Consider the following 26,380-nt stretch of genomic DNA (forward strand, 5'->3'; position numbering starts at 1 on the left):
TGTCATGACAGAACATCGCTTCAATGACATCTGGCGCCATCTAGTGTCGTAAATGGGTATAACGTCTAGACCGTGAATATAAGACGATCCCCACTTTTTCAGTCTTATTTCAGTGCAAAAAACACCGTCTTATACTGGGCCAATACGGTATTTGTCATTTAATGGTTACATTTTTTTTCCCCCATTATTTTTACTCCCTAATTTTCGGACTATAAGCCGCTACTTTTTTCCCTCATTTTGAATCCTGCGGCTTGTAGTCCAGTGTGGCTTATTTGTTGATTTATTTGGGTTAATAGGTAACACTTTATTTGACAGCGACATCTGTCATAAGAACATCATAATTATGACATGACACTATCATGGGCATTACTGAATGCTTATGACGGATGTCAATATGTGTCATGTGGCATATTATGTCACTAAATCCATTTATGTCCAGCTCAGATCTTTTGCGCCCATTCAAAAGTGAGATAATTTGCTGGATGACACTAACTGACATCTATTATCAGCATTCATTAATGCTTATGACAGTGTAATGTAATAATTATGACTGTCTTATGACAGTATTATGGCATCACTATCCAAGAAAATGTTACCAAATACCATAACTAGCAATTAATGAAACAACTGGAACAGTAACTGAAGAAATAATTAGCACAGAACATGACTTTTACATCTGTAGCGCCGCCACGCATGCTAGGAGGAATGTTGGATGACAACAGAGTTGAGAGCAGGTGGCAGCAGAGGTTGACTGTCCACCCCAAGGAAGCAGTGATGGCCAAATGAAGCTTTTAGTGACAATAAGGCTTTGTAGCCAATTGGTTCAAAGCTTAATGGTGGGTTATTTGGTCTCATGACAGTCTTACGGTGCCATTGTCAATGAAGTGTTACCAGTTAATATCTTTTGGTGTAAATATCCCATAATACAATGAGGACAACTGCGGCTTATAGTCCAGTGCAGTTTATCTATGAACAAATGCTGTTTTCATGTCAAATTTGGTGGCTGGCGACTTATAGTCAGGTGCGCCTTATAGTCCAGAAATTACGGTAGTTACAAATATAGATATCGGATTGGCTCTGTATTGGCAAAACATATCTTTTAAAAAATTGGATCAGAAGTGTTGAGATAATTATCGAGCGTTTATTAAATAATTGCTTGTGCTCATATATAACCAATACAATCATTTGATCTCAGTTCATTTCATCAATATAATCATAATGGATGATTAATGCTTGCTAGAATAGGAAATGTTTGAAGTAATTTTAAAGTGTTTGATTACGCCAGAGATGTCTAACACATGATGAAAACTGAAATTATAAATGTCTACCTAAGGATTGTGGTTTGAACTTGACAAGAAGCCAAAAAAATCAGCATCCGAACATCCCTACCTCGAATATTATTGTAAGTGTTAAAAAGTTGTTTTTCATGTTTTTTAAATTTCTCCCTTTGTTTTTTATTTTTCTAGGATTTAAAGCCAAGACAAGTTGACGTTTACAAGGAACTAGAGCGCTAAGCACATAGAAGCATCACCTGTGTCTGTCTGTTTGTGCGTGCTATGTCGTGCAATGTGTTTTTGGAGCATCTGCCTGGTACTCTCCTTGCAGAGCCTGCACATAACGGTGACACTGTGGCACGATATCACTTCACGCTCTGACAGGAAACGCTTGGCCGACTATGTTGCTGTTTGTGTTGCGTGGGCTGTCTCTACGTGTATGTGTGTTGAAAGGTGAATAACATCCCTTTTTTGTGTTGTGTTGTTCTTTACGCCGCCCTTTTCAACGCCAGAACTGATCACCCACACGCACGAGTCGCCCTCATGCTGCTGTCACATCTGCTTGCCTGTGTGCAGCAGTGGGGGGCTCTTTTATTAGGAGCACAGCAATTGGGGGTTATAATTGGCCCTTGGAAGACTTGGAAATGGTACTCAAGTGTGTAAATGTTCTCAAGAATGATGCTTATTCTTTTGTTTGTCATTATGGAATTAAAGGAGATGAAGAGGTTTATTTAAGCAGAAGTGTACTGGATGTTAAGGGAGTTGTACATAAAATTGTTTTAAAAGTCCATCTGTATCTCTTCATGACTGTGTTTGATGCTTAACTGCCATTGACAGCAATAGACATTTTCACAGGGAGAGTTGCTCATAGTTAAAATGGATTGAACGCCTGTCACTGTCAATGTTAGTCAATGAGTTAAAAGTTAAGAAATTGTAATATTTTTATCTGTTTTGTTGTTTCAATCAATCATTCCGATTTTAAGACTCAGCTTCATTGAGGTACAGTAATAGTATTTGATCAAAGACTGCCTCAAATGACGTTTTTTTGAGCTATGAGTCATCACTTGTAAAACGTTTATGATTTAAATTATTGTTGTCAAAATTCAGCAAAATTCAGAATGACTTGCTTAGGGAAAATTTTAAACAGGCATAAAACAATGAACACTGCTTGTTTACTTTACACTAGGGCTGTCAAAATTATCGCGTTAACGGGCGGTTATTAATTTTTTAAATTAATCACGTTAAAATATTTGACGCATTTAACGCACATGCCCCGCTCAAACAGATTAAAATGACAGCACAGTGTCATCGCCACTTGTTACTTGTGTTTTTTGGGGTTTTGTCGCCCTCTGCTGGCGCTTGGGTACGACTGATTTTATGGGTTTCAGCACCATGAGCTGTGTAATTACTGACATCAACAATGGCGAGCTTCTAGTTTATTTTTTGATTGAAATTTTTACAAACTTTATTAAAACGAAAACATTAAAAGGGGTTTTAATATAAAATTTCTATAACTTGTACTAACATTTATCTTTTAAGAACTACAAGTCTTTCTATCCATGGATCGCTTTAACAGTATCTGTTGTGTATCTCTTTGGATCTCCAGCAAAGAGTGGCAACATGGGGGGCTTCAAAACAGCTCTCAAATGACCTGAATGAAAAAAATTGTTCAACATAACAGTTTAAGGAAAGGCTATAAAAAGCTATCTTTGACATTTCAGCTGTCAGTTTCCACTGTGAGAATCATAATGAGAAATGGAAGACCACAAACACAATTCTTATTAAGGGCACAAGTGGCAGTCCATGAATATCATAGATGACAAGGCGAAGGATAGTGTGAATGGTCAAAGGCACCCCATAGACCACCACTAAAGAACTATAACATAAATTGGCTGCAAATGGTTCACTGTGCATCATTCAAAAATTCAGCGTACTTCACAAGAGGAGAAGCTATATGTGAGGTATGCAGGTTTATTTTGAAAGAAAGTACATTAGACTGATATAACAAAGACTGATTTATTTTGTGATAACAACAGGTGTTATTCATATTGATTAAAGATCACTGCATTCCAAGAAAAGCAGGATATATTTTAGTGGCATATTCATCAAGTTGAGGGGCTGTGTGGCCAGTCTTGTTTCTGAGAAATTTGTTAAAAATGAAGGGTTGCGTGGATTCTTCTTGAGATTGACGTTAAACAGTTCAAAAGTTTAAAGGTGATATATGGATTTTGTCACTTTTTTACTCCCGACAGCCACCTCCGGCCTAAAGCGTAAGGTTATGAATGGCATGCATGCTTGTAGGAGCACCAATTTAAAGTAGCAAGTGTTTGGCCCATCAAAACAGTACCAGAAACGTAAAAACAACAAACGTGATTGTTTACTGTTAGTAGCTAGTCTTAAATAGATTAGAGAAGTGGATTAGAAAAGTGTTTTTGCCCAGCGGGGACGAGACTGAGGCACAGGCACGTGTTTGGCCAGTGTTTGACCCGAACACTCTCTGGAGATGGGAAGAAAAGGCTTGGGGGCAGTCTCAGTTAAAATGTCAGGGCTCTGTGGACTCATCAGGGCATTGGTGGTGCATGCATGGGGTAGAGAAATATTTTAAGTTAAAACTAATAATTCCGTATAGTACCTTTAAATTATGCCGGGGCTGGAAATTTCAACAATACAATGACGTCACCAAACTCTTCGGAATTTCATAATAAAACAATTTTTTCACTAATTGAAAACTTAACAAGCTAGTATGTAAGTGAATTCTAGTTCAGATTTCTTACAGATTTTAAATTTACTACAAATGATTTTGCCTTTTGCTGTTGATTTTCTCGTTGGAAAATTAAATGAAACTCCTTTTTTTTTTTTTTTTTTAAATCATGTCTACATTCTCATTTCATAGTTGCATCCTTGCATCACTTACTGTTTTTTATATGACATAAAATGACGCAAATTACGGATTTTTTAAATTATCTATGCAGTTCACGCCGTCTGTAGGTCTGTTATACTTCCTCATACCAAGTGCCAGTCAACCTTCCACTGAGCAAATCGATTTCTCCTTCATTAGATAGAGGGCTAGCATTTGAAAAATGGAATAAAGCCTACAAAATAAGGGCAAACCAGTCCAAATCCTGGTCTAAAACCCCACTTTGCCTAGATTTAGTCAGCGTACAAAATGGGACTCTGCATTTCTTAACCTTCAAGGAACCCCTGAGGCTTTCTCACCGAACATCAATTAAGAACCACTGTATTATACAAAGGAGCAAGTACAACTTTCTAAGAGAGCCACTCTTTTCCCATCGGCTTAACATCATTTAACTCTGGAGAGACTGTTCATGCTCAGCAACTATCAAACTTCAATTAAAAATACCTCCATACAGAATCTAGACACTCACTGGTAGTCAGAAGAAACGTCTAGGAGCCTTTTCTTTGGCAAAAGGAAGATCTATTGACTTGATTTTTTTCTTCTTCTGTTGGGGTGCCCAGATTTTTGCATTTGTATAATCTTGTTTTGATGCACATTGCATATTTTCAGTTGAAATTTTACTCTGTCCATCGTTTTTTGTTCCGGTAGATGAAATTTAAGTTTCTTATCTAAACACCCACATTTATATAAAAAATAATAGAGTCACAGGTCTTGGTGTTGCTTTATTACACTGTAAATAATAATTACCGCGTTTGGGGAATTTTGGCCATCACAAATTTCCGTCATCGTCTGGGAAACATGGCTGGCTGGATGTGGCTCCGTTGTGTTTTCGGGCCTCATCTGCAAAGAATTCACCGCGACCCGACCTCGACATGGATGACTGCCCATATTGCCAGGATGGTAGGTGCATGTTTATCTTTTTTCCTTTGTCTCGACGTGGCTAACGTTATTATACGAGCCGTTTTGGTTGCTTTTAGCTGGACGAGTAGCTCCACCGGAAGGTTACATGCGGAAGTGTCAAGTGTTTTTGAAAGCTTGCTGCCATTTTCATGAGATGAATGGCATTTTAAAAAAATATGAAATACAAGCGTTAATTATATGTGTTGTATTGGTATTCAATGTTTGTCAACCTTCGAGAACTTTCTCAATGACACTCTTTTGCTAATGCTAATGTTAGCATAATTATAGTGACGAGCAAATGAAGCCTTCTGAAACACCGAGGCTTTCTATTCTATTTTTTTAGGTAAAAAGTTATTGGAACCTTTGGTGTTTCATTGTGAGAACGAACAGCAATATCTCATGGTAGTATTAAATTACAGCTGCTACTTTATAATTTGACAAAAGCACCCGCACCAAAGTTTCAAAACGGAAAATATGCTTTAAAAGCTTACAAGATGCATGTTTGTAAATACAGTAGATGTGTTTATATTCAACCTATCGTGAGGTGGCTTCTGTCTTTTTTTTGTAAAGCTTAAAAACAGATATCGAACAAAAGCCATTTGTTCATGACTGGATTTGACTCTGGAAAAGTAAATTGTCACTAACCGCCTTAAAGAATTAACCTGTTGAGCTTTACCAGCACCTGAGCCAGATGTCACAATTTGTGCATGTAGAGGCATTATTCCAGGCATGAAAATGGGTCAGTGGTTAAGAAGGTGAGAAGGGTGTGGAGGAAATGTACTCTGTACAACTAGGGCTGTCCCAAACGACTAATTTTCTCCCGATTTGTCAGCCGACTATTTTTACGATTAGTCGACTAATCCAGTGTTTTTCAACCAGTGTGCCGTGAGAGATCGTCAGGTGTGCCGTGAGAAATTATCTAATGTCGCATTTATATATATATACACACACACACATATATATATATATATATATATATATATATATATATATATATTAGGGCTGTCAAAATTATCGTGTTAACGCGCGGTAATTAATTTTTTTAATTAATCACGTTAAAATATTTGACGCAATTAACGCACATGTCCTGCTCAGACAGTATTCTGCCTTTTGGTAAGTTTTACAGCAAGGCTTTTTGTGCTAACAGCGAACTCTTGTGGTCGCTTTGCGACATGGTTTATTGTTGTCTTGCCAGTTCAATATTTGCCTGGTACACCAGACTCACCGCTGTTCCAGCTATTGAGTCTGGCCACCATTCACTCGGATACAATTTCCAGGGCGGAGCAAGCCACAGCAAACAGACAGCGGAGTGGACCAATCAGCGACGGGCAGACGTGACGTTAGTAAAATGGCGACGGCAGGACGAGGGACCTGCGCGCGGAAGTAAACATACGAAGAGAGCGGAGTTTATTCAACATGGCTAGCGCGAGACAGACTGTTGTCAATGACTCGTGTCGATGTGTTTTTGGTCATTTAAAACTGATTTTACCGTGGACTGGAACATATTCTCGGCTCTGCCGTTCACCATCTGTGTTGTTGAAGAGACGACTTTCGACGCGCAAGAGTGACGTTGCTCGTGAAGAACACGTCACGCAAATAAACGAATCTGATTTGTTGATTGATTTTGTATCTGCTCGAAAAGGCCGTAAATGGGATGGTTCCCAGACTATTTCTCTCAGTGGAGAATAGTCTGGCAGAGCCAGGCAAGTTCAATATGGCTGCACGACGTCTCGGGCTGATGCCTACGTTGTAATGTTGTGCTTATATGATCCTTGGACAAGATGCGTCCGTAAGTATGGTTGTTGTAAATAATGTACATATTATGTTAGTAAGCGAAATGTTATATTTTTTGTATGAGACGCTTTTTGTTTATGTTTAGTGAACCTGTATAGCGTGCTAAGCTAACGTTGTTGCTAATGCAATGCTTGTGTACTTTTTTTTTTGTAGTTTTACGACGGTCTAAAGAGGACAATGGTTTGAGGCCATTTTATTAATAAATCAGATGAAAAAGGAAGACGTCTGATTATTATGGCGTCGTTCACTAGCTGTCTAGCTTTGGAAAAAGTAGACGCTTAGGAGTGAGGACAGCATAGACAGATTTAAATGACAGTAGAGTGAAATGCCCACTACAGTCCTTATTTACCGTATGTTGAATGTATATATCCATCTTGTGTCTTATCTTTCCATTCCAACAATTTATTTTACAGAATATATATATAATTTACAGAAAAATATGGCATATTTTATAGATGGTTTGAATTGAGATTAATTGCGATTAATTACGATTAATTGATTTTTAAGCTGTTATTAACTCGATTAAAAATTTTAATCGTTTGACAGCCCTTATATATATATATATATATATATATGTATAACTCCCACACCGTGACAGAGACATTAATACTACCTGCCTGCAAAAGTCTGCGAGATGCTCGGCCCTGATGTGGTTAAAAACATTGCTCAAGTCCCCTTGTCTGATAATTCTGAGCTTTTTCAAGCCTACCTGCTATTGAAAAAAAAATAAAAACAGAGAAAGACTGAGAGCTGTTGAAGAATAAGGATATCGACTTTGTGTTCATCCAAACAGGCTCAAGTGTCACACCGAGTAAGTATACATACATACTGAGAAATTATTTTATAATTAAATATACTATACAGCAAATAATTTTGGAACATTTTTAGTGTGTGGTGTGCCGCAAGATTTTTTCTGATGTAAAAACGTGCCGTGAGTCAAAAAAGGTTGAAAAACACTGTACTAATCTAATAATTTTCTCCCCCTTTTTTTTTATTTATTTATTTTTTTAAGTACAAATAAACACATAATTAACAACAATAAATCACAAATAAACAATGAGGTCAAATGCTGATATCATGAACTCATGCAAAAGAATGGAATGTAAACAGATTCAGAACACTGACTTCGCCTTTCCAACATGATTCCAAACAATTCTTAACTCATTCACTCCCAGCCATTTTCACAAGGCAACGCCCTTCGCTCCCGGCAGTTTTACTGGATTTTGACTGATTTTTCAAGGCTGACAGGAAATTCTGTTCTATTGCTATATAAACATGAAACCCACCGAAAGAAAGATGACTCTCTTCTTTCAGCAGGAAAAAAAGTTAGTTCATATCTTTTTCCATCTTTTAGAAATCAGCATTAGAAAACAGCTTAGCTTGAGCAATTTTCCAATTTCTGATGAAAAACAGAGAAATTTAGCTTTTTGTGAAAGCATACATTTCAAACATAACTTTGACTTTAACACAGCTATTTTTTTTTAGTTACATCCCAAACATCTGAATGTTTTCCTTTTACAAAATAACATAAACAACAAGACAAATGGTGGTTTTGATAGGAATGTAACAATTTATTTACACATAGCTAACTAAGAGATGACGCTGTTGTTGCCGCGACAGCCCCGTAAAACTTTTCCCTCATCGCCACCTGTCTCATAAAGATGGATTTTTTTTTTAGTCTCTGCGGGGTCTGCTTGGTGAGCAGCACGGACTCAACGACATCGTCCGCTGCACTGGTGGTCCCGGTCGTTCGGGTCGTTTGTCCAGCGCCTGGCATCCCGGGCGTCCTCTCGGTTGTTCTGCTTGGTTGTTCGCCGCCTGGCATCCTTCCGCCGGCGACCTGGCCGTGCTGCCCGGCGGTTTGTTGCCATTGAATCGGGTTGCGGGTCTTACCAAATGTGCTACTGCCCTCCAGTGGCCAGTTTTATTGCTTTAAAATGGATTTTCAGCTTTGTGCTTTGGAGCTCAGTTGAATCAGAACTCAAAGATGTCTCTTATGAAAAAAAAATGTAAAATTTGCGACCCTGAAACAATTAAAAATAGAACATATTTATATGTTTTTGGGAGCAAATGAGTTAAAAAAAAAAAAAAAAAAAAGTAATAATAATCGAGCAATAATATTATAGTATACTACTGTATAAAATAGTATTATAATAATTATTCATTGCCAATCAGATTTTTCATAAAGGGTGTCATTTTAAAGCTATTCTTAGTGTAGAGTCTGAATTCCGAAGTATGTGGGAATGACTCCAGATATCGTTATTTATATGCTAAGATACACTCTTACTTTTACACTCTACAAAAAACGCTTTTTGTCATTGCATGTGGTGTCAGTAATGGATTTTTTTTCTTTAATTTTTTTCCGTTTGCAAATGCTGTTAACCAGTGATTTTTCATGTTTGAAGTGTCACCTTTTAACCTCAAGTTTGGGTTTTGGAGGAGACTGACAATGTTGTATAGCAGGCTAAAGTGGTTAGTAGGTTGTCTTTTTTTTCCCCCATTAGCCTCAATGTAGCAGTGCTAAAATTTAGTGTTTAATATAGATGTGTTTCCTTATTCTGTATGTCTAAACTTTAATTCTACGGCGTGTTGATGACCAATAAACATCTGGTCAACCCCCCCCCCAACATATTTTTTTCCTCGGATCTACACAAATTCCGTAGGTCACCCTTTTTGACTACAAAATGGCGAATTTCACCGAAAGGTGAAAGATTTTCTAAGCCTGTTATTCTCACATACATAGATTACGTTTTTTTATGCCACCTTTCTAGCCATGGGCAAACAATACCAGCTAGTGTCATTTTAATTTGAAACGAACCGCTTTGTGTCCAGTGTTGCCAACCCCCCCAATAAGCAAATTAGCTATTGGCTGTCCTAAAAGTCACTCGATGACGCAATCACCTAATTTACTTTATTGGCAATTTACACTGTACATGTAATTGTATGTCGTAGCAGCAAAAAGTGAGTTGGAAAAAAAAAAAAAAAATCAATATGTTTATAACTAAAAATAAACCCTATCTTCTGTTAACATTGGCAAACTAAATGGACCAGAAAACAATACAGTACAATAGGGGGAAAAATGATGGTAACTGGTCGTTTTTGACGACAAAAAGACCTTAAATAGCTTTGAAAAGTCACGCGTCTCTGCGCGTGTCGACTCTAAACTGGCGTAGTTTACATCAACGAGCAAAACCCGTCATGTGATTGGTGACGCTCAACGTATTTTCAAGACGAATGAAGCTTTGGATGTCATCAGTCACGTGACAGAAGTCTAGTGCTGCAACGATTAATCGATTAACTCGAGTAATTTGATGAGAAAAAAGATTCGAATTAAATTTTGCTGCTTTGAGTATTCGTATAATTAAAGTGGCATTGTAATGGTTTGTTTTGAAAGTGTTTGCATTTTGTTTTATTGATTTGGGTGGAAACACTGCCTTCTAGTGGCAACAGTGAATATGACATAAATCATTTCACATGTCTGAATCCAGCTGCTCCCTGTTAAGAACAACATAGGTCAAGTTTTTGTTTGAGCTAATGTTTTTGTTAATACATTCATAATTTAGTTTATAGGTGTATTTGGCTTTTTTTGGGGGTATATGTGTTTGAACCATATGTGAAGAGCATTGTTAAAAAAAAAAAAAAATGTTAGCATTTAAGCTAGCGGACTTTTGCTATGTAAGTTGGCCAATTGTTGCGGGGTTTTTTGTACTTAGATCCTCATTTATTTGTTTATACTGTTTGAGGCTCAGGTATTTTATTTTTTTATGTTCCTTATCCAATTACTCGATTATTCGAACTAACAAGTTTATCGAACAATCGACTACTACAATAATCCCCGACACTTTGATTCGAAACAAGCTGCAGAGTTGTAGGTTTTTTTGTTGTTGTTGTTGTTGAGTTTTTTTGTGGTTTTTTTTTTTTTTCTTTTTTCTTTTTTTTTTTTTTTTTTTTGCCCATCACTACATAATTCACAATGCAGCAGCAGTGCTTTTTCCATGACTGGAGAAGTAAATACAGTATTAGGTTTACAGCAAGTATAATTTATTTATGCACTTTTTCGAGAGAGCGTTAACAATCAGTATAATTTAACCGAAGCACTGTGAGCATATACGAATCTGCTAAATCAAAATGGCAAACACGCTCATAGTGACACCGGAGTGTTTTCTTTTTCTACATATAAACATTTTAAATAAAACTGGATAACATTTTACCAAGTTTGCACAAAAATTTGCATTGAAAATGCCCCGAATGTCACTTTTTACGCTATTTTAGTTATTACTTTTTGATGCAGCTGACTATCCAATTTAAATTTCATTCATTCATTCATCTTCCGTGCTGCCTGTCCTCACAAGGGTCGCTGGGACTTCCTGGTGAGAAAAATTCTTAGATTTCTTTTTCCACTTAAATGAAATAGCTTGAAGCAGACATATTCACATGGTGCGTCAAGCCTGGAGGTCAACCTCATATTGCAGACGTCCAGAGGCGACAAAAATGCAATAGGGAAAAATAAAGTCAATTGAGAATCCTGCGAGGAGGCCGTTTTTTGCCGGCGAACAAGCCATGTAAACTGTCTCTTGGCTGGCTAGATGGTGAACAACTGGGGGGGCTGGGGGGAGTTGATTTAGAACCAGGTGAGTAGGCTGACTTTTGCCCTCAAACAAGCCAAACAAAGTGCCTCTCAGCCGGCTAGCCTGCGAGCAGCGGTGGGGGGCTGGAGGTTGCGGGATGAAAAATGCCAAAGGCAGGAACTGGTTGTGTGACAAAAGTATTGTACTTAACCACAGCAAATGCATGCATTTAAATACTGCAATATTTAAATATGCTTGGTCTGGTTCAGTTAAGAATTGTTTCTCAGCTCTTGCCTCCAATATTAGTGGGCCTAGAGGAAGAACGAAGAAGGCATAATAATGTAATGTGTGCCATTACACCGGGATCAGTTTCCAAACCTACCGTTTGCAGAGCGAATTCATTTGTAAATGCTATTATAGTCAAAAAAAAAAAAAGAAAAAAAAAAAGACACCAATAATGCACTTCAACCTGGGCGCACAACCAATTCGACCCATCTTATACATGAAACAGTTCCAAGAAATGGAACATGACTTCAGTGCCTCTTTAAGAAAATATGCTGTATTTTTAATGGAATTAACACTGGAGCAAATATTTTTGGTTTTTCGCAATTTCTAGGGAAGACTGCAAGAATAGTTTTAAGGGATTTTCTAATTAAATGTTGATTGAATTGTGGTTTTCCACTTTTTGTAATTTGTTTTTTTATTTTGTATCCCATTTTGTACAGGCATTCAACTACCAGCCAGGGAACTTGGAGAAACACACTGATAGCATTCTCGGATGGGTTAGTATGAAATTGCAGAAAAAATTATATACGTTTATGTTATTTGGGACACACTGGTAAATAAGGACAACATGTAATTATTGTTGTAATCCCGAGTAGAGTTGTATAATGTAGATATAGTGTATGCATATAGTTTAAGATGCAAGTCGTATGAGCTATGGATATATATATATATATATATATATATATATTTTTTTTTTTTTTTTTTTTTAATAAGTACATTCTTTGCTGTGACTTTAAACTTCTGTATTTTCAAGAAAAACATTGCCAATACAGAAATGTATTTTCAATATATCACAGTTCACCTGTATTTTAATGTATCTATACTACTTTAAAGTTATAAAGTTATTTTTGAAAATAAAGAGTAAAGAGTCATTCCCTTTTTAACTATTTAGAACTTTATGATATTCAAGTTGTCATATAGGGGCTGCTATGATTAATGGAAATATGTTGATAACAATACTTTGTGATTCCTCCAGGCTTCAGCTCTGTGGTATCTGTCCTATTGCAGCTCTCCTGTGCTCTTATGCTATCTGTATGGAAAAGGTAAGAAAAATAAAGCTTTACTTATTTAAAAAAAGAGTCATTTTTTTGTGTTTGCATTTGTCATTTGAAACAGGATTAAAGTTGCTGCTTGTTTAGTTTTGGAATCAAAACTGTAGCTATGACCAAAACCTTTGGTGCTATGGATTCATGCTCATCCTGTGCCTGTTCTCAGGCTACATCTGCAGCACGAAGTTGGCACCAGTGAGTCAGTACGTGGCGACGACGCTTCTGTGTCTCCTTGGAGTGGCATGCCTCCGAGGTAAGGCCTCACAAATGTACTGGGTAATTATCTAATGTTATGTCTGTAAACAAAATAACAGTGTGGATTAAGGGTGTGCCAAAAAATCAATTATTAGATGCATCACGATTCATAAATGTTCAAAAACGATGATTTTTCCCTAATAACTTAATGACAGCCGCTAGTAGCAGAACGAAATTCAAGACACGTTTGCCGCCCGGACACCTTTAATGGACGCACGCGCAACATTATGATGGATCCAGCTGGTTGCTGAGTGAGAGATGTACTCCTTTTCAAAAGACTGGAAAATGAATTTGTGTATGAAAGGCAGGGACCCGGCGGTCTTGCTTTGGCTCCACTTCTGTGTGCAAGTTATTTTTTTAAGCGAGCGGGAGATAGTTCGTTGCTCCTATCCTTTCAGTTGTCCCGCAGTAGGTTCAAGTCTTGTTAATTGGAAAATGCCCCTAATGTGTTGATAAGTCCTGTGTGCGTCTATAAGAGGTGAGTACCCGAACCCTCTTGTACTGTTTAGCTTTTATTGTTGTTTTGAGATGTTACCAGTTAGCGCCGAGCGCTATGCTAATTAGCGACTTCGTTAACATGTATTCCATGTCAAGTTGTGCGTTGTTTGGTGGTGTACAAAAGTTATTCCAGATGCAGAACGTTTAAAACCAGGATTAAGTACAGCAATACTACTACAAACATGTGAAATAGTACAGAAATCTGTGAAAACCAAGTATATTGGTTAAAACTCAAGTTCATGTCTTATTTCTAAAGACACTTGGTTTGTTTCCAGAAAATGTGGAATTCATTCCACCAGTGTAAATTGTATTGTATTGTTGAGAGAAATAAGTACTGCCTTTGAAACAGCTAATGTTTTTGCTTCTTGTGAAAAAGAGCATCTCAAGGTCAGCTGTGCTGTATAGGCATGTTGAGAAATAAGTGCTGCCTTTAAAATGGTTAATGTTTTTGCACGTTCTTGTAAAAAAAGCAGTTTAAGGGCAGCTTTTTGATGTATGGGCATGCTTCCATCGTTCCTGTTGAATCATTAGGATATTCTAAATAAATATTGGACATAAATTTGTTCAGCTACTTTATTAATTAGTAATGTATAATGCATCGTGATCATCGTCAACAGTGTGATCATCATTCAATAATCAAATCGTAGCACCCTGAATCGTTACTGAATCGAATCGTACAGTGCCTAAGATGGCACACCCTTAGTGTCGATTTGGAGTCATCTGCAACCGAACACCACTTTGAGCTTTATATTGACATTCTTGTTTTGCTCCCCTCAAGGCTGGGGAAGATGGAAGAACCCTCAGTATGTTAAATTCATTTCCATCTTGGACGAGGCGAAGAAAAATCCCTCACCAGAGAACAAAGTGAGTTTGCGTCATTTTCGACCGATGTTCGGCGAAGGAATTGAAAAGTAAAATGACTCTGTCTCTTTTTGCATTACTTGTAGAAGAAATTGAAATGCTACACATTTGACTTTTCTCACTGGCCGGCAGATTTTAGCTGGAGCGAAGTCAGCAACCCGTAAGCTCTTATTATTATTGTTGGGGTATAAAGTTTAACTCATTGGCTGTCACTTACGGTGATAGACATTAATCCATTTGAAGTGGGAGAGACTGGTAGCGAATGATCTCTGCCAGCCTTCCCAGTTCAAACAGGTTGGATTTCTATCGCCGTGTATGGCAGCCAATAAGTTGAACAAGTGTTTTTGTTCTGTACAGTGGTACCTCTACGTACGAATGTCTCTACAAGTGGAATTTTCAGGTTACGACACACCTCAACGAGAAAATATTGCCTCTTGTTATCAAAAAACTTTCAGGATTCGAGAGGCAAAAATATAATACAGCAAAGACTTTGGATGACTCACAATGACCAGTGTACAGTGATCCCTCGTTTTTCGCGGTTAATGGGGACCAGAACCAGCCGCGATAAGTGAAAAACCCCGAAGTTGCGCACCCCGCCCCCCAAATTTTTTTATGTGTGTGTGTGTGCTCAATGTATTTAGCATTGGAAAGAGATACATATAAGGCATGTTTTTTTTCTCACCTTTTCCCCAAAGTATGATTTTTAAAAATGTATATATATGTGTATATATATATATATATATTAGGGCTGTCAAAATTATCGTGTTAACAGGCGTTAATTTTTTTAATTAATCACGTTAAAATATTTGACGCAATTAACGCAGATGTCCCGCTCAGACAGATTTAAATGACTGTTCAGTGAAAAGCTCACTTGTTGTTATGGAGTTTTGCCGCCCTCTGCTGGCGCTTGGGTGAATGACCATCTATACAGTGAGGCCGTTTATGGACATTAAGAGTGAAGAGAATGCCACCGGCCGCTTGGGGGCAGCGCCGTTCCATACTCATGTTATTTCTTCAAAACGTGGGAGAATTAGTAGTTGTGAGACGTTTATGCTGTATTCACAATGCAACGCAAATTGCTATTTGTGCTCCACACATATTTCGGCAAGTTTTCTTTCTTTTAGTGGCAATTATGTGTTGTATTTGTTGTATTTTGGGTAAGATATGTACAGATATATTTAATACAGTAAAGGCGAGTGGACACAGGCGTTCTTTGGACCGCGCCGTTTATTGGCAACTCCTTCACAACAAACAGACAGTGGGGAGAACAAGTATTTGATACACAGCCAATGGGAAAACCCATTGGCAGTGTATCAGATACTTGCTCTCCCCAATGTAAGTATCGTTTAGTGAAAGCACAACAAAAATAATATTCCTATCTCTCCCAAAAAAAAAAAAAAAAATTCACAAAAAGAAAAGCACTTCAGTCTATAGTAATGAGGCCCTATTCTTAAACAACAATGCAAAATGAACTGGCATTCCATATCAAAATAGCTATGCAAAATACACGTAAAACTTTGGTCACTCTTTTTATTATTGTTATTTTTATTCTTCTTATTATTAACTCTACTTTTGATTGAAAATTTTACAAATTTTATTAAAACGAAAACATGAAGAGGGGTTTTATTATAAAATTACTATAACTTGTAACTATTACATTTATCGTTTAAGAGCTACAAGTCTTTCTATCCGTGGATCACTTTAACAGAAAGAATGTTAATGCCATTTGTGGATTTATTGTTTCAATAAACAAATACAGTACTTATGTACAGTATGTTGTATGTATATATCCGTCGTGTGTCTTATCTTTCCATTCCAACAATAATTTACAGTGAAATATGGCATATTTTAGAGATGGTTTGAATTGCGATTAATTACGATTAATTAATCTTTAAGCTGTAATTAACTCGATTAAAAAATTTTATCGTTTGACAGCCCTAATATATATATATATATATATATATATATATATATATATATACATATATATTAATAAATGGTTTAAGCACTTCAAAGGTAATAATTATGATCAGTTTTAAACATAACTGTCCAACCAAATCATTTTTGAACAAGAATATAGTACTGTAGTAGAAAAATGCTTGGCTTTATTAATTACTTCTGTTTATCTACCTTAGCTGTGACTCTTGGTGGACATGTAGAAATTACAAACTCCTCATGATCACTTCTGGCATTTAATTTATATGTCTCAAACGTCTCCACACACTAACACACATTCATTCCAAAGCGGCTTCCTTGCAGAAACTGTTTTACAATTTAAACGATGATTGACAGCTGCTGCGCTGTGATGTCCGCTTCTTTGGCAAGATCAAAGATACCAGCATCGTTAACTTTAATAAGCAAGTGCTGCAGTGACTGTGAGGTTCAAAGAGCGTGTGAGGCTGCGCAGAGCAGAAAGCAGGCCATATGTGGATTAAAAAAAATAAAAACTCGCACGTCCTTGCGATGGGACTATCGCGCATGCACTCATCGCAATGGCGATCTTTAAACGATATATCGTTCAGGCTTATTATTGTCTTTAAAAAGTTTTTAAAAGTCTTAAATTTGGCTTGCTGAACCCTGCAGAGAACCTGGTACAGGCCTCCTTGCGTTTTTGTGTTATGAAGCGTAAGATAGGCAATAGGCTGAAAGAGAAGGAAGATAAGATACAGTGGTACCTCAACATACAATCGCTTCGACACGCGGTCTTTTCGATATCCAACGTAAAATTTGACTCGCCATCTGTTTGTACATCCGACGACATGTTTGAAATACGACAATTTATGACAGCATCGTAGTTTGTTTTTCCGCAAGACTGATGCACAGCGGATTTTTTTGTGATGGAAATCTACATGGGTTCCAAGAAGGTTAGTGCAGGTGGTGAAAAATGGAAAAAGGTGACGCTTCGTCGCTTACCATTGAAATGAAGATGGAAATGAAAGAAAAAATTTGAGCGTGGTGTGCGCGTCTGTGAACTGGCTTATTTCAAAACTTGTGCAACACAACACACCTACTGTCCGCGCAGTCGAGGCCAGCAACAAAAGGACACTAAAAGAGAAAGTAAAATATCTACCACACCTATCTCACTGTCACGTCAGCCACGCGGTGTGTTCAGGTACAGCACGCAAAACACATCCGCCACATTAGAACCCAAGTCGTTATTATATATATAATCGTCAATTATTACAGGAGTTATTCTTTTTATTCCGATTTTTATTTATAATTTGTTTTGCTATGTGTAATTGCCATTTGTAATGGTACCAGTAGACACGTGCCTATTACCTGTTTCAAGTTATGCCGTGGTATGAAAACTTCAAGGTTTCAAAACTGCAAAAATTTTCCGTCATACCATCTGTAGATTCCAAAACGTAAAAAAAAAAAAAAAAAAAAAAAAAAAAAAAAAGCCCAGCTTCACGCTCTCCCTGCTCGTCTCCCTCACACACTCTGGGCAGCGGCCAAAAAAGACTTTCACTACTCGTTCTGAGTTCGTTCATTTAATCCAACAAAAAAGTAATCCACAGTTTGACATCCAAAAACGTAAACAAAAGAGCAACTGAGACATAGAGAGAGGTCATAAAACTGTTTTGGCTCCATCTTTGGCTTCTGCCTTAGCGCCAACTGCCCGCCCACACAGCTCCCTTTGCATATATATCGTACGACGTGACATCAGGAACTAGTTCTACAAATCACATAAACAAATCACAACTTGTTTAATAGAACCAAAATAAATTCTTCACAACTAACGTGAATAATTAACCAAACGTTATTTAGGCTCCTACACCGTCCTTAAGGTATTAGCTATTTTTTATGTCCCAAAAATGCGAGGCTCAACCCTCCCCCACCGGTTGTTGCTCAGTGTCAGTGAGTCAGCTGTGCTACACGATGGCTGACGGAGGTGAAACTCCTGAACTTTTCTCCTTCACCGAAGAAAACGAAATCTCTGGTATGGGAATACTTGGGCTTGATATCTCAAAGTATGTAACAAATTTTAGAGCTGTTATTGCAATACCGTGGTACTGTGAAACCGTGATATTTTATCTTAAGGTTGTCATACCGTCAGAATCTCATACCGGCACATGCAAAGGTACCAGCAGTATTTATTAAGGATTTAGTGTAGGTTTTCGGGCTGTGGAATGAATTAATGGAATTATAATGTATTCTTATGGGAAAATCTTGCTCAACATACGACTCACAAACAAGGTCCTGGAACAAATTAAAACTTTGTATGTAGAGTTACCACTGTATTTTACTTTTCTGTTTTCCTTTGCATTATGTTCTATTATCTACTTCATTGCAGGTATTAACGGTTAGGTTAGGTTTATGGAACGATTCAAATGTGTTTGGCTGTTGTTTTAATCTGGTTTTAACCTGGTTATAAAATTTAATTTGGCGTTTCAGTAGTGCTTGGAATGAATTGGAATGTGCATTTTCATGGAAACCTCTACTTACGGAATTATCAGGTTACGAGACTACTTACAGTTGCAATTTCGTAAATAGAGGTACCACTGTATATCCGTTTTAAATTACTGAAACTGTTGCTCTCTTTACCCATTTGTGGATTCATAATTACCAGAATTGCTCTATTTTTATTGTTTTCTTGTAATGCATGTCTTTGTTAGCCAAATTTAACTTGTGCAAAAAAATTGACCAAGACTTAGAAAAACTATACTCATAAGCACTCATAATAAGAGATTTCAAGATATGTAGGACTTTTTAATATCTCTTTGTGATTATTTAGTGTCATATTTATCGACTAAATGCAGACTCAAACTGACAAATCTGTCAAATTTTGAATGGTCTGCAAAAGGTTGTTAATGTTGATAGTTTTTATGTGCTTTATTACTCAAGTGAGGTAAACTATAAAGCTAAACCCTCAAAGAAAATTCCACAGATTGCACACTAAATTACTAATTGCATTTCATTTTTCAAGCGCCTGCTAGCTTAAGGCTCATGCACAATGGGAGACGTCATTGTCGAAAACTTAGCACTTAACAAAAACAACATAAAAAAACCCAAACAAACAAAAAAAATTTGAAACAAAATCATTTAAGGAATAGAGAAGATATGAAAAATGAATTTGTGGACTATTATTTTGGGGGGGGGGGGGGGGGGGGCAGATTGCCCAACCCTATACATACGTCAAGGTACCAATGTAGTTTATAATGTAAAGACAAAGTAGAATATAAAACCACTTCATTCCAAATTCAGGACATACCATAACCATAATTTTTGCACGACAAGGCGCACCTGACTGTAAGCCGCCACCCACCAAATTTGGCACGAGAACTGAATTTGTTCATAGATAAGCCGCACTGGACTATAAGCCGCAGCTTTCCTGCCTGTATTATGAGATATTTACACCAAAAGATATTAACCGGTAACACTATTTGACAGCGGCATCATATGACTGTCATAAGACCAAATGAACCACCGTGAAGCTTTGAAACAATTGGTGGCAAAACTTTATTGCTTCAAGAAGGTTCATTTGGCCATCACTGCTCTCTTGGGGAGACAGTCAACCTCTGCTGCCACCTGTTGTCAACACTGTTGCTGTCCATCATGCCTCCTAGCATGCACTGCAGCGCTACAGATGTAAATAACAATCAAAATTCATGTTCTGTGGTGATTATTTCTTCAGTTACTGTTCCGGTTGTTTCATTAATTGCTAGTTATTATATTGGTAACATTTTATTTGACAGTAGCGCTTTCATTAGACCAGTGCTTCTCAATTATTTTCTGTTAAGCCCCCCCAAGGAAGACGTAACTGTTTCGCGCCCCCCCCCCCCCAAACTCTGCCGCCACTGTAAATAGTATCACTTGTCTATAATATTACTATTATAAGTACGCCTCTGCCTTACATTGTATCCTTTTTTTTCTATTAGAGAAAATAGCAGAGATCAACTTATAAAGTATAACTTTATTAACATTGTTTTGTTTGTAGCAGAAAGGACAACGCGCATCAATTAGCCTGAATTTAAAAAAAAAAAAAAAAAATTTAAAGTCACATCCAAACTGTAAAAATACACTCAAGGTACATGTTTGACCATTTGATACAGACAAATAAATTCAGTAAATAATAACAAATTCAAATTGATTAGAAATATTAACTCATGAGGACAATATGCCAAAAAATTTGACCAAAAAAACAAAACTGAATAGAAGAAGAAAAAAAGTGTCCTTGGACAGAAGGACAGTTTTTATTTTCGCTGCTCCCAGTATCACCTCCAGTTTGCAATGATGTGGGGTTATTTTGCACTGAGCATGCTAACAGTGCTCACTGGTTCACTGATATCACACTGACAAAGCGGGACGATTGTTGGCAATATTCGGCACGTTTTCACTGAAAAACAACCAAGCGGCTTATCAATGAGATTGGGGTCTAATGTCTTTAAGTGGCATCTTAATTGATTTGGCTTCCGGCTGTCCGCTATAATCATTTTTAGACACAGTAAACAGTGGTCTTTCCTTGTCTACCACTGTATTAAATGTCGAAGCCAAAAGGCAAACGGCCCGAAAAAAAGCTCATTCTCGGCGGCCGAGGGAGAACCATAGGTGAGGGCGGTCGTCGTGACGATCCCAAGCTGAAAATGGCACTTCTCGGGCGGACACGCGAGAACCGGAGAAGACAGTGGGTTGCTGCGTGAGTCCGGCCGGAAAACGGCTTTCGAAAACGGCGCACAGCAGTCTCCAGCTCTTCATGAGTCTCTTCCGTGTGCTCTTACTTACTTCAAAAAATACTGCGCACACAATGAAAATGAGAGCGCCACTGCCACCCACTGAGTGGATGTGCAAGTACACTTTATTCTAGTACGGCAAAAAAAATAATAATAATAATGTTCCCCGAGGTCACACGCGCCACCCCTGGCATCGCTCTGCGCCCCCCTGGGGGGGCGCGCCACACTATTTGAGAAGTACTGCATTAGACAAACATACTTATGACATGACACTGTCATGTCATTAATGAATGCTTATAAGAGACGTCATTTAGTGTTATCCGGCAAATTATTTCACTTTTGAATGGATGTAAAAGATCCAAGATAGACATCAATGGAGTTAGTGACATAATTTGCCGGATGACACCAAATGACCTAAGGATTCAGTAATACCCATGATAGTGTCATGTCATAATTAAGACTGTCTTAAGACAGTTTTATGACGCCGCTGTCAAATGAAGTATTACCTATTAACCCAAATAAATCAACAAATAAGCTGCACTAGACTATAAGCCGCAGGATTCAAAATGAAGGAAAAAAGTAGTGGCTTATTGTCCGAAAATTACGGTAATTATGCATAAAATCCTGATTTTCTTCTCCCTTTTTTTTCTAGTGCAAAGTACAGTGGTGCCTGAAAATACAAGTGACTTATGAGTTTTAGAGATATGAGGTCTTATTCCTTTATATCTCTTATAATTTACCATATTATGGAGTGCTGTTTTCCTAATGAAACAAATACAAACGCATTAAAACTATAATGTGGTCTTGTAGGCTGGATGTGATTAATGGCATTTCTATGGGGGGAAAAATATTCAAGTAAAGAGTGGTTTAAGTAACAAATGTTGTCACAGAACGAATTAAAATAATATTTCAATTCAAGGCGTCGTTGCATTCGTGCTTGTTGTTTCCCACCATAAAGTCGAAAGAGGCCATTAGTCTCCATTAGTCTCAAACGTGGGTCCCACAATGTGTTTTCCGCCTAATATGTCTTTAGCTCCTAAGTTTGATATTCACGATCTCAACTGTGTGTGATAGGAAGGCGACCAAGGCCGGGGTCTCCCTGCTGAAGCACAAACCGCGAGGAACAACAGATGCTGCTTTGCGCTCTGTGCGCACTCTGCCTTGCCATGTCATCAGGTCCTTTCTTCACTTGCTCACTTTTCATGAGACGTGCTGGCGCTCGTGTTTCATCATGGCACCGCCTCCCACTCTTCGATGTCATTGTTTGGCTTTTTTTGTTTGTTTTTCTTTAAACAGCTTCCTTATTGTGCACACCTTTGGGAGGAGGATGCTGTATCCGGGCTCTGTAGGACTGCTGCAGAAAGCCATGAGGCCCATGCTGCAGCAAGGCATGGCCAAGCTTATAGAACAGGTAACACTTAGGAGGTATGTTTACATTGACAATTTTATTCGGATTAAAAATGCCTTATGTGCCCAACCTATTCAGAATATTCTAACCCATCTGGCATATTCCGATCAAGATTCTATTCCAAACGAGAGGGGTGGTTTATGCCCATTGATAATCCGATCGGCATGCATGAAAACACTTTATTCCAAAATTTTGTAACAAATTGTCCTTACCTGTGACGTTAGTATTGTATAGCCCCAAATATAAGACAGTGTTTTTATGCTTTGAAATAAGACTGAAAAAGTGGGAGTCGTCTTATAGTCGCGGTCAAGACGTTATACCTATTCTCGACGCTAGATGGCGCCAGATATCAATGAAGCAATGTTCTGTCGTGACAGATTTCAGCTACTCTCAAGTTTAACCAGTTTGCATTATTTTATTGCAATGTTTTTCCTTATTCAGATTTGTTTCTAGACTACACTTACAGTTAGACTTCAATTTGATGGTTAATGCAGTTATTGCAATTTTGGTGTTTTATCACAATAGATTGGTTTATTTACATTTCAAAAACCAGAAGCCATTCATTTACGAATGTGATTGCACTTTAGTTTACATATTTAAATGTTCAGATATTAAGATTTGAATGAGGCAAAATAACATGCTTTTTCTCTCAAATATATTGTTATAATCATTTGTTTCAGATGTAGTTATTTTCTGTATAAAAGTTAATTTGGTGTTAAAAAAAAGTCTTTTTTCAAACTTGAGTCTTGGAAAAAGAGGGGGTCGTCTTATAATCAGGGCCGTCTTATATTCGGGCTAATACGCTATATGTGTTTCTTTAATATCCCGGAAGCTAGTAGAAGCAGAGCAGGCATAAGAGTAGGCACAACTTGCGCAAGACTAAACCGGTCTGTATATGAGATGAACTCGTTGCTGGAGATATTTAAAAAATCTTAAAAATGTTGAAAGACTAGAGGGTGGACGAACAGGAAAAATACACAAAATATCGGCAACATTTAATGTCTAAATGGACAGAACGATGTTTTGTTGACATTAGGGCTGCAACTAACGATTATTTTCAGAATCGATTAAACGGACCATTAATTAAACGATTAATCGGATAAATGTCACTTTTTTTAATTACCTTTGTCAGGAATGAGCAGGCAGGTTGTATTAGAGCCTAGTTCGGGCCTAAAAAATCCAGCCCGACCCGACACGGCCCGCTGGTATTGAGGCCCGACCCGGCCCGAGCTCGATCACTTAACTAGATTTGCAGGCCCGAGCCCGAAAAACCCGATTTTTTTTTTTTTTTTTTTTTTTTTGAGTGACGCGGAAAAAACGCAGCAGCAGCAATTTAGTTTCATTTCTTCGAGTTGGCAGAAAAAAACGCAAGTTTTCTTAATGTTTAAATAATCTACATATTTTTTTGAGAATTATCAAAGCATTCACACAACGAAATAACGCTGGGAAAGTTTGTTAAACATTTCTGAGTGTGTGGGACATTGTTCTCACATGGACGTGCCTCTCTGACAAGGAGAGGGAACAAGAGAGGGCGGCGCCTCGGCCGTGCGCAAACTACAGCCGGAGGACAAGAAGAAAAAGCGGCCGGCGCCACGGCGTTCGTGCACACGCACAAGCAAAAGCACAATACAGAGAGCCTGCTCTCCATTTTTTTTATTTATTTATTTTTTTATTTTATTTTTTTGAGTGACGCGGAAAAAACGCAGCAGCAGCAATTTATTTTCATTTCTTCGAGTTGGCAGAAAAAAATGCAAGTTTTCTTAATGTTTAAATAATCTACATATTTTTTTGAGAATTATCAAAGCATTCACACAACGAAATAACGCTGGGAAAGTTTGTTAAACATATTTCTGAGTGTGTGGGATATTGTTCTCACATGGACGCGCCTCTCTGACAAGGAGAGGGAACAGGAGAGGGCGGCGCCTCGGCCGTGCAGCGGGAGGACAAGAAGAAAAAGCGGCCGGCGCCACGGCGTTCGTGCACAAGCAAAAGCGCAATACAGAGAGCATGCTCTCCATTTTTTATTTATTTATTTATTTTTTTTAAATAATTTATTAGTCCGGCATGGCGGCCCGACCCGACCTGACCCGAACGTGAATGCTTAAATTGTGGGCCCGGGTCGGGTCGGGTTCGGGCACAAAATCTAACCTCTAGGTTGTATGGACCCAAATGCAGGGAAACAAAAAATGCAGCGAGGCAGGTGGCAGTGAACGAAAAAAAAAACTTTTAATGATAACTAACAAAATCACAAAGTACAAACAAAAGGGCTATGGCTCAAAAGGCAATGTTCAAACAAAACTTACTTAAGCAGAGGGACTGGTACACGAGGGCGTGGAACGGACTTGACTTTGGTGAAGACGGACATAGACATAGACAATGACGCAACAAGGAGTGACAAGAAACTGGGTCATTATATACGCAGACAAGGGGTAACGAGACGAGGAACAGCTGGGTAACACAGGTGGATGTAGATTGCAGGATACACTGGGAGAACACACACAGGTGAGAGCAATGGGTAATCACAGGGACAAGTCACACTAGGAGAAACCAACACAAAACCTAACAGTACCCCCCCCCTCAAAGGACGGATCCCAGACGTCCTGAAGAAACAAAAAGTCAGAAGGTTGCTCAGAGGAGGGAGCAACACCAGCCCGTCAGGGCCAGTCAGGCAGGCGTCCAGGACGCCAGACATGGGTTGACCGCAAGGGTCGATCTGGAGGGCGTCCAGGGTGCCAGACGTTGGGCGACCGCACGGGCCGATCAGGTGGGTGTCCCAGACGAGGCAGTGCTCGGTCTTTCATGCCGCCAAGCCGTGGCAAGAAGCGGGGAGCAGCATCGTCGGGGCGAGGGCCAGGAACTTCAGCGTCTGCTGGCGGGACAGCAGCGGAGTCGTCTGCTGGCGGGACAGCAGCGGAGTCGTCTGCTGGCGGGACAGCAGCGGTGTCGTCTGCTGGCGGGACAGCAGCGGAGTCGTCTGCTGGCGGGACAGCAGCGGAGTCGTCTGCTGGCGGGACAGCAGCGGAGTCGTCTGCTGGCGGGACAGCAGCGGAGTCGTCTGCTGGCGGGACCGCAGCGGAGTCGTCTGCTGGCGGGACCGCAGCGGAGTCGTCTGCTGGCGGGACAGCAGCGGAGTCGTCTGCTGGCGGGACCGCAGCGGAGTCGTCTGCTGGCGGGACAGCAGCGGAGTCGTCTGCTGGCGGGACAGCAGCGGAGTCGTCTGCTGGCGGGACAGCAGCGGAGTCGTCTGCTGGCGGGACAGCAGCGGAGTCTGCTGGCGGAACAGCAGCGTGGTCGCAGGAGTCTGCTGGCGGAACAGCAGCGTGGTCGTCTGCTGGCGGGACAGCAGCGTGGTCGTCTGCTGGCGGGACAGCAGCGTGGTCGTCTGCTGGCGGGACAGCAGCGTGGTCGTCTGCTGGCGGGACAGCAGCGTGGTCGCAGGAATCTGCTGGCGGGACAGCAGCTTGGTCGCAGGAATCTGCTGGCGGGACAGCAGCTTGGTCGCAGGAGTCTGTTGGTGCAGTCGGCCCGGGCACAGGACTGCGTGGAGTCGGCGCGGGCACTTGACTGCGTGGAGCCGGCGCGGGAGGCACTTGACTGCGTGGAGCCGGCGCGGGAGGCACTTGACTGCGTGGAGCCGGCGCGGGAGGCACTTGACTGCGGGGAGCCGGCGCGGGAGGCACTTGACTGCGGGGAGCCGGCGCGGGAGGCACTTGACTGCGGGGAGCCGGCGCGGGAGGCACTTGACTGCGCGGAGCCGGCGCGGGAGGAACTTGTCTGCGCGGAGCCGGCGCGGGAGGAACTTGTCTGCGCGGAGCCGGCGCGGGAGGAACTTGTCTGCGGGGAGCCGGCGCGGGAGGAACTTGTCTGCGGGGAGCCGGCGCGGGAGGAACTTGACTGCGG

At 39.5% G+C, this 26,380-nt stretch overlaps 2 protein-coding genes across 5 annotated transcripts in view; both read left to right on the forward strand.

Annotated features, from left to right (window-relative positions):
* g6fl (g6f-like) overlaps positions 1 to 2,053 on the forward strand; it is a 56,995-nt gene extending 54,942 nt beyond the window's left edge. For all 4 annotated transcript variants that reach the window (XM_057833373.1, XM_057833374.1, XM_057833375.1 and 1 more), the window contains one exon: positions 1,467 to 2,053. In XM_057833373.1, coding sequence (XP_057689356.1) covers positions 1,467 to 1,514 — 48 coding nt within the window. In that variant the 3' untranslated portion in view covers positions 1,515 to 2,053. The remainder of the gene's footprint in view (positions 1 to 1,466) is intronic.
* A 2,914-nt stretch (positions 2,054 to 4,967) lies between these two features.
* Positions 4,968 to 26,380, forward strand: part of abhd16a (abhydrolase domain containing 16A, phospholipase) — a 45,402-nt gene continuing 23,989 nt past the window's right edge. The window contains exons 1-8 of the mRNA XM_057834325.1: positions 4,968 to 5,091; positions 12,179 to 12,235; positions 12,715 to 12,781; positions 12,954 to 13,040; positions 14,319 to 14,404; positions 14,488 to 14,561; positions 22,147 to 22,248; positions 22,369 to 22,483. Of these exons, the coding sequence (XP_057690308.1) occupies positions 4,990 to 5,091; positions 12,179 to 12,235; positions 12,715 to 12,781; positions 12,954 to 13,040; positions 14,319 to 14,404; positions 14,488 to 14,561; positions 22,147 to 22,248; positions 22,369 to 22,483 (690 nt within the window). The 5' untranslated portion in view covers positions 4,968 to 4,989. The remainder of the gene's footprint in view (positions 5,092 to 12,178; positions 12,236 to 12,714; positions 12,782 to 12,953; positions 13,041 to 14,318; positions 14,405 to 14,487; positions 14,562 to 22,146; positions 22,249 to 22,368; positions 22,484 to 26,380) is intronic.

The sequence above is a fragment of the Corythoichthys intestinalis genome, chromosome 4 (assembly GCF_030265065.1).
Source record: "Corythoichthys intestinalis isolate RoL2023-P3 chromosome 4, ASM3026506v1, whole genome shotgun sequence".
Classification (NCBI taxonomy): Eukaryota; Metazoa; Chordata; class Actinopteri; order Syngnathiformes; family Syngnathidae; genus Corythoichthys; species Corythoichthys intestinalis.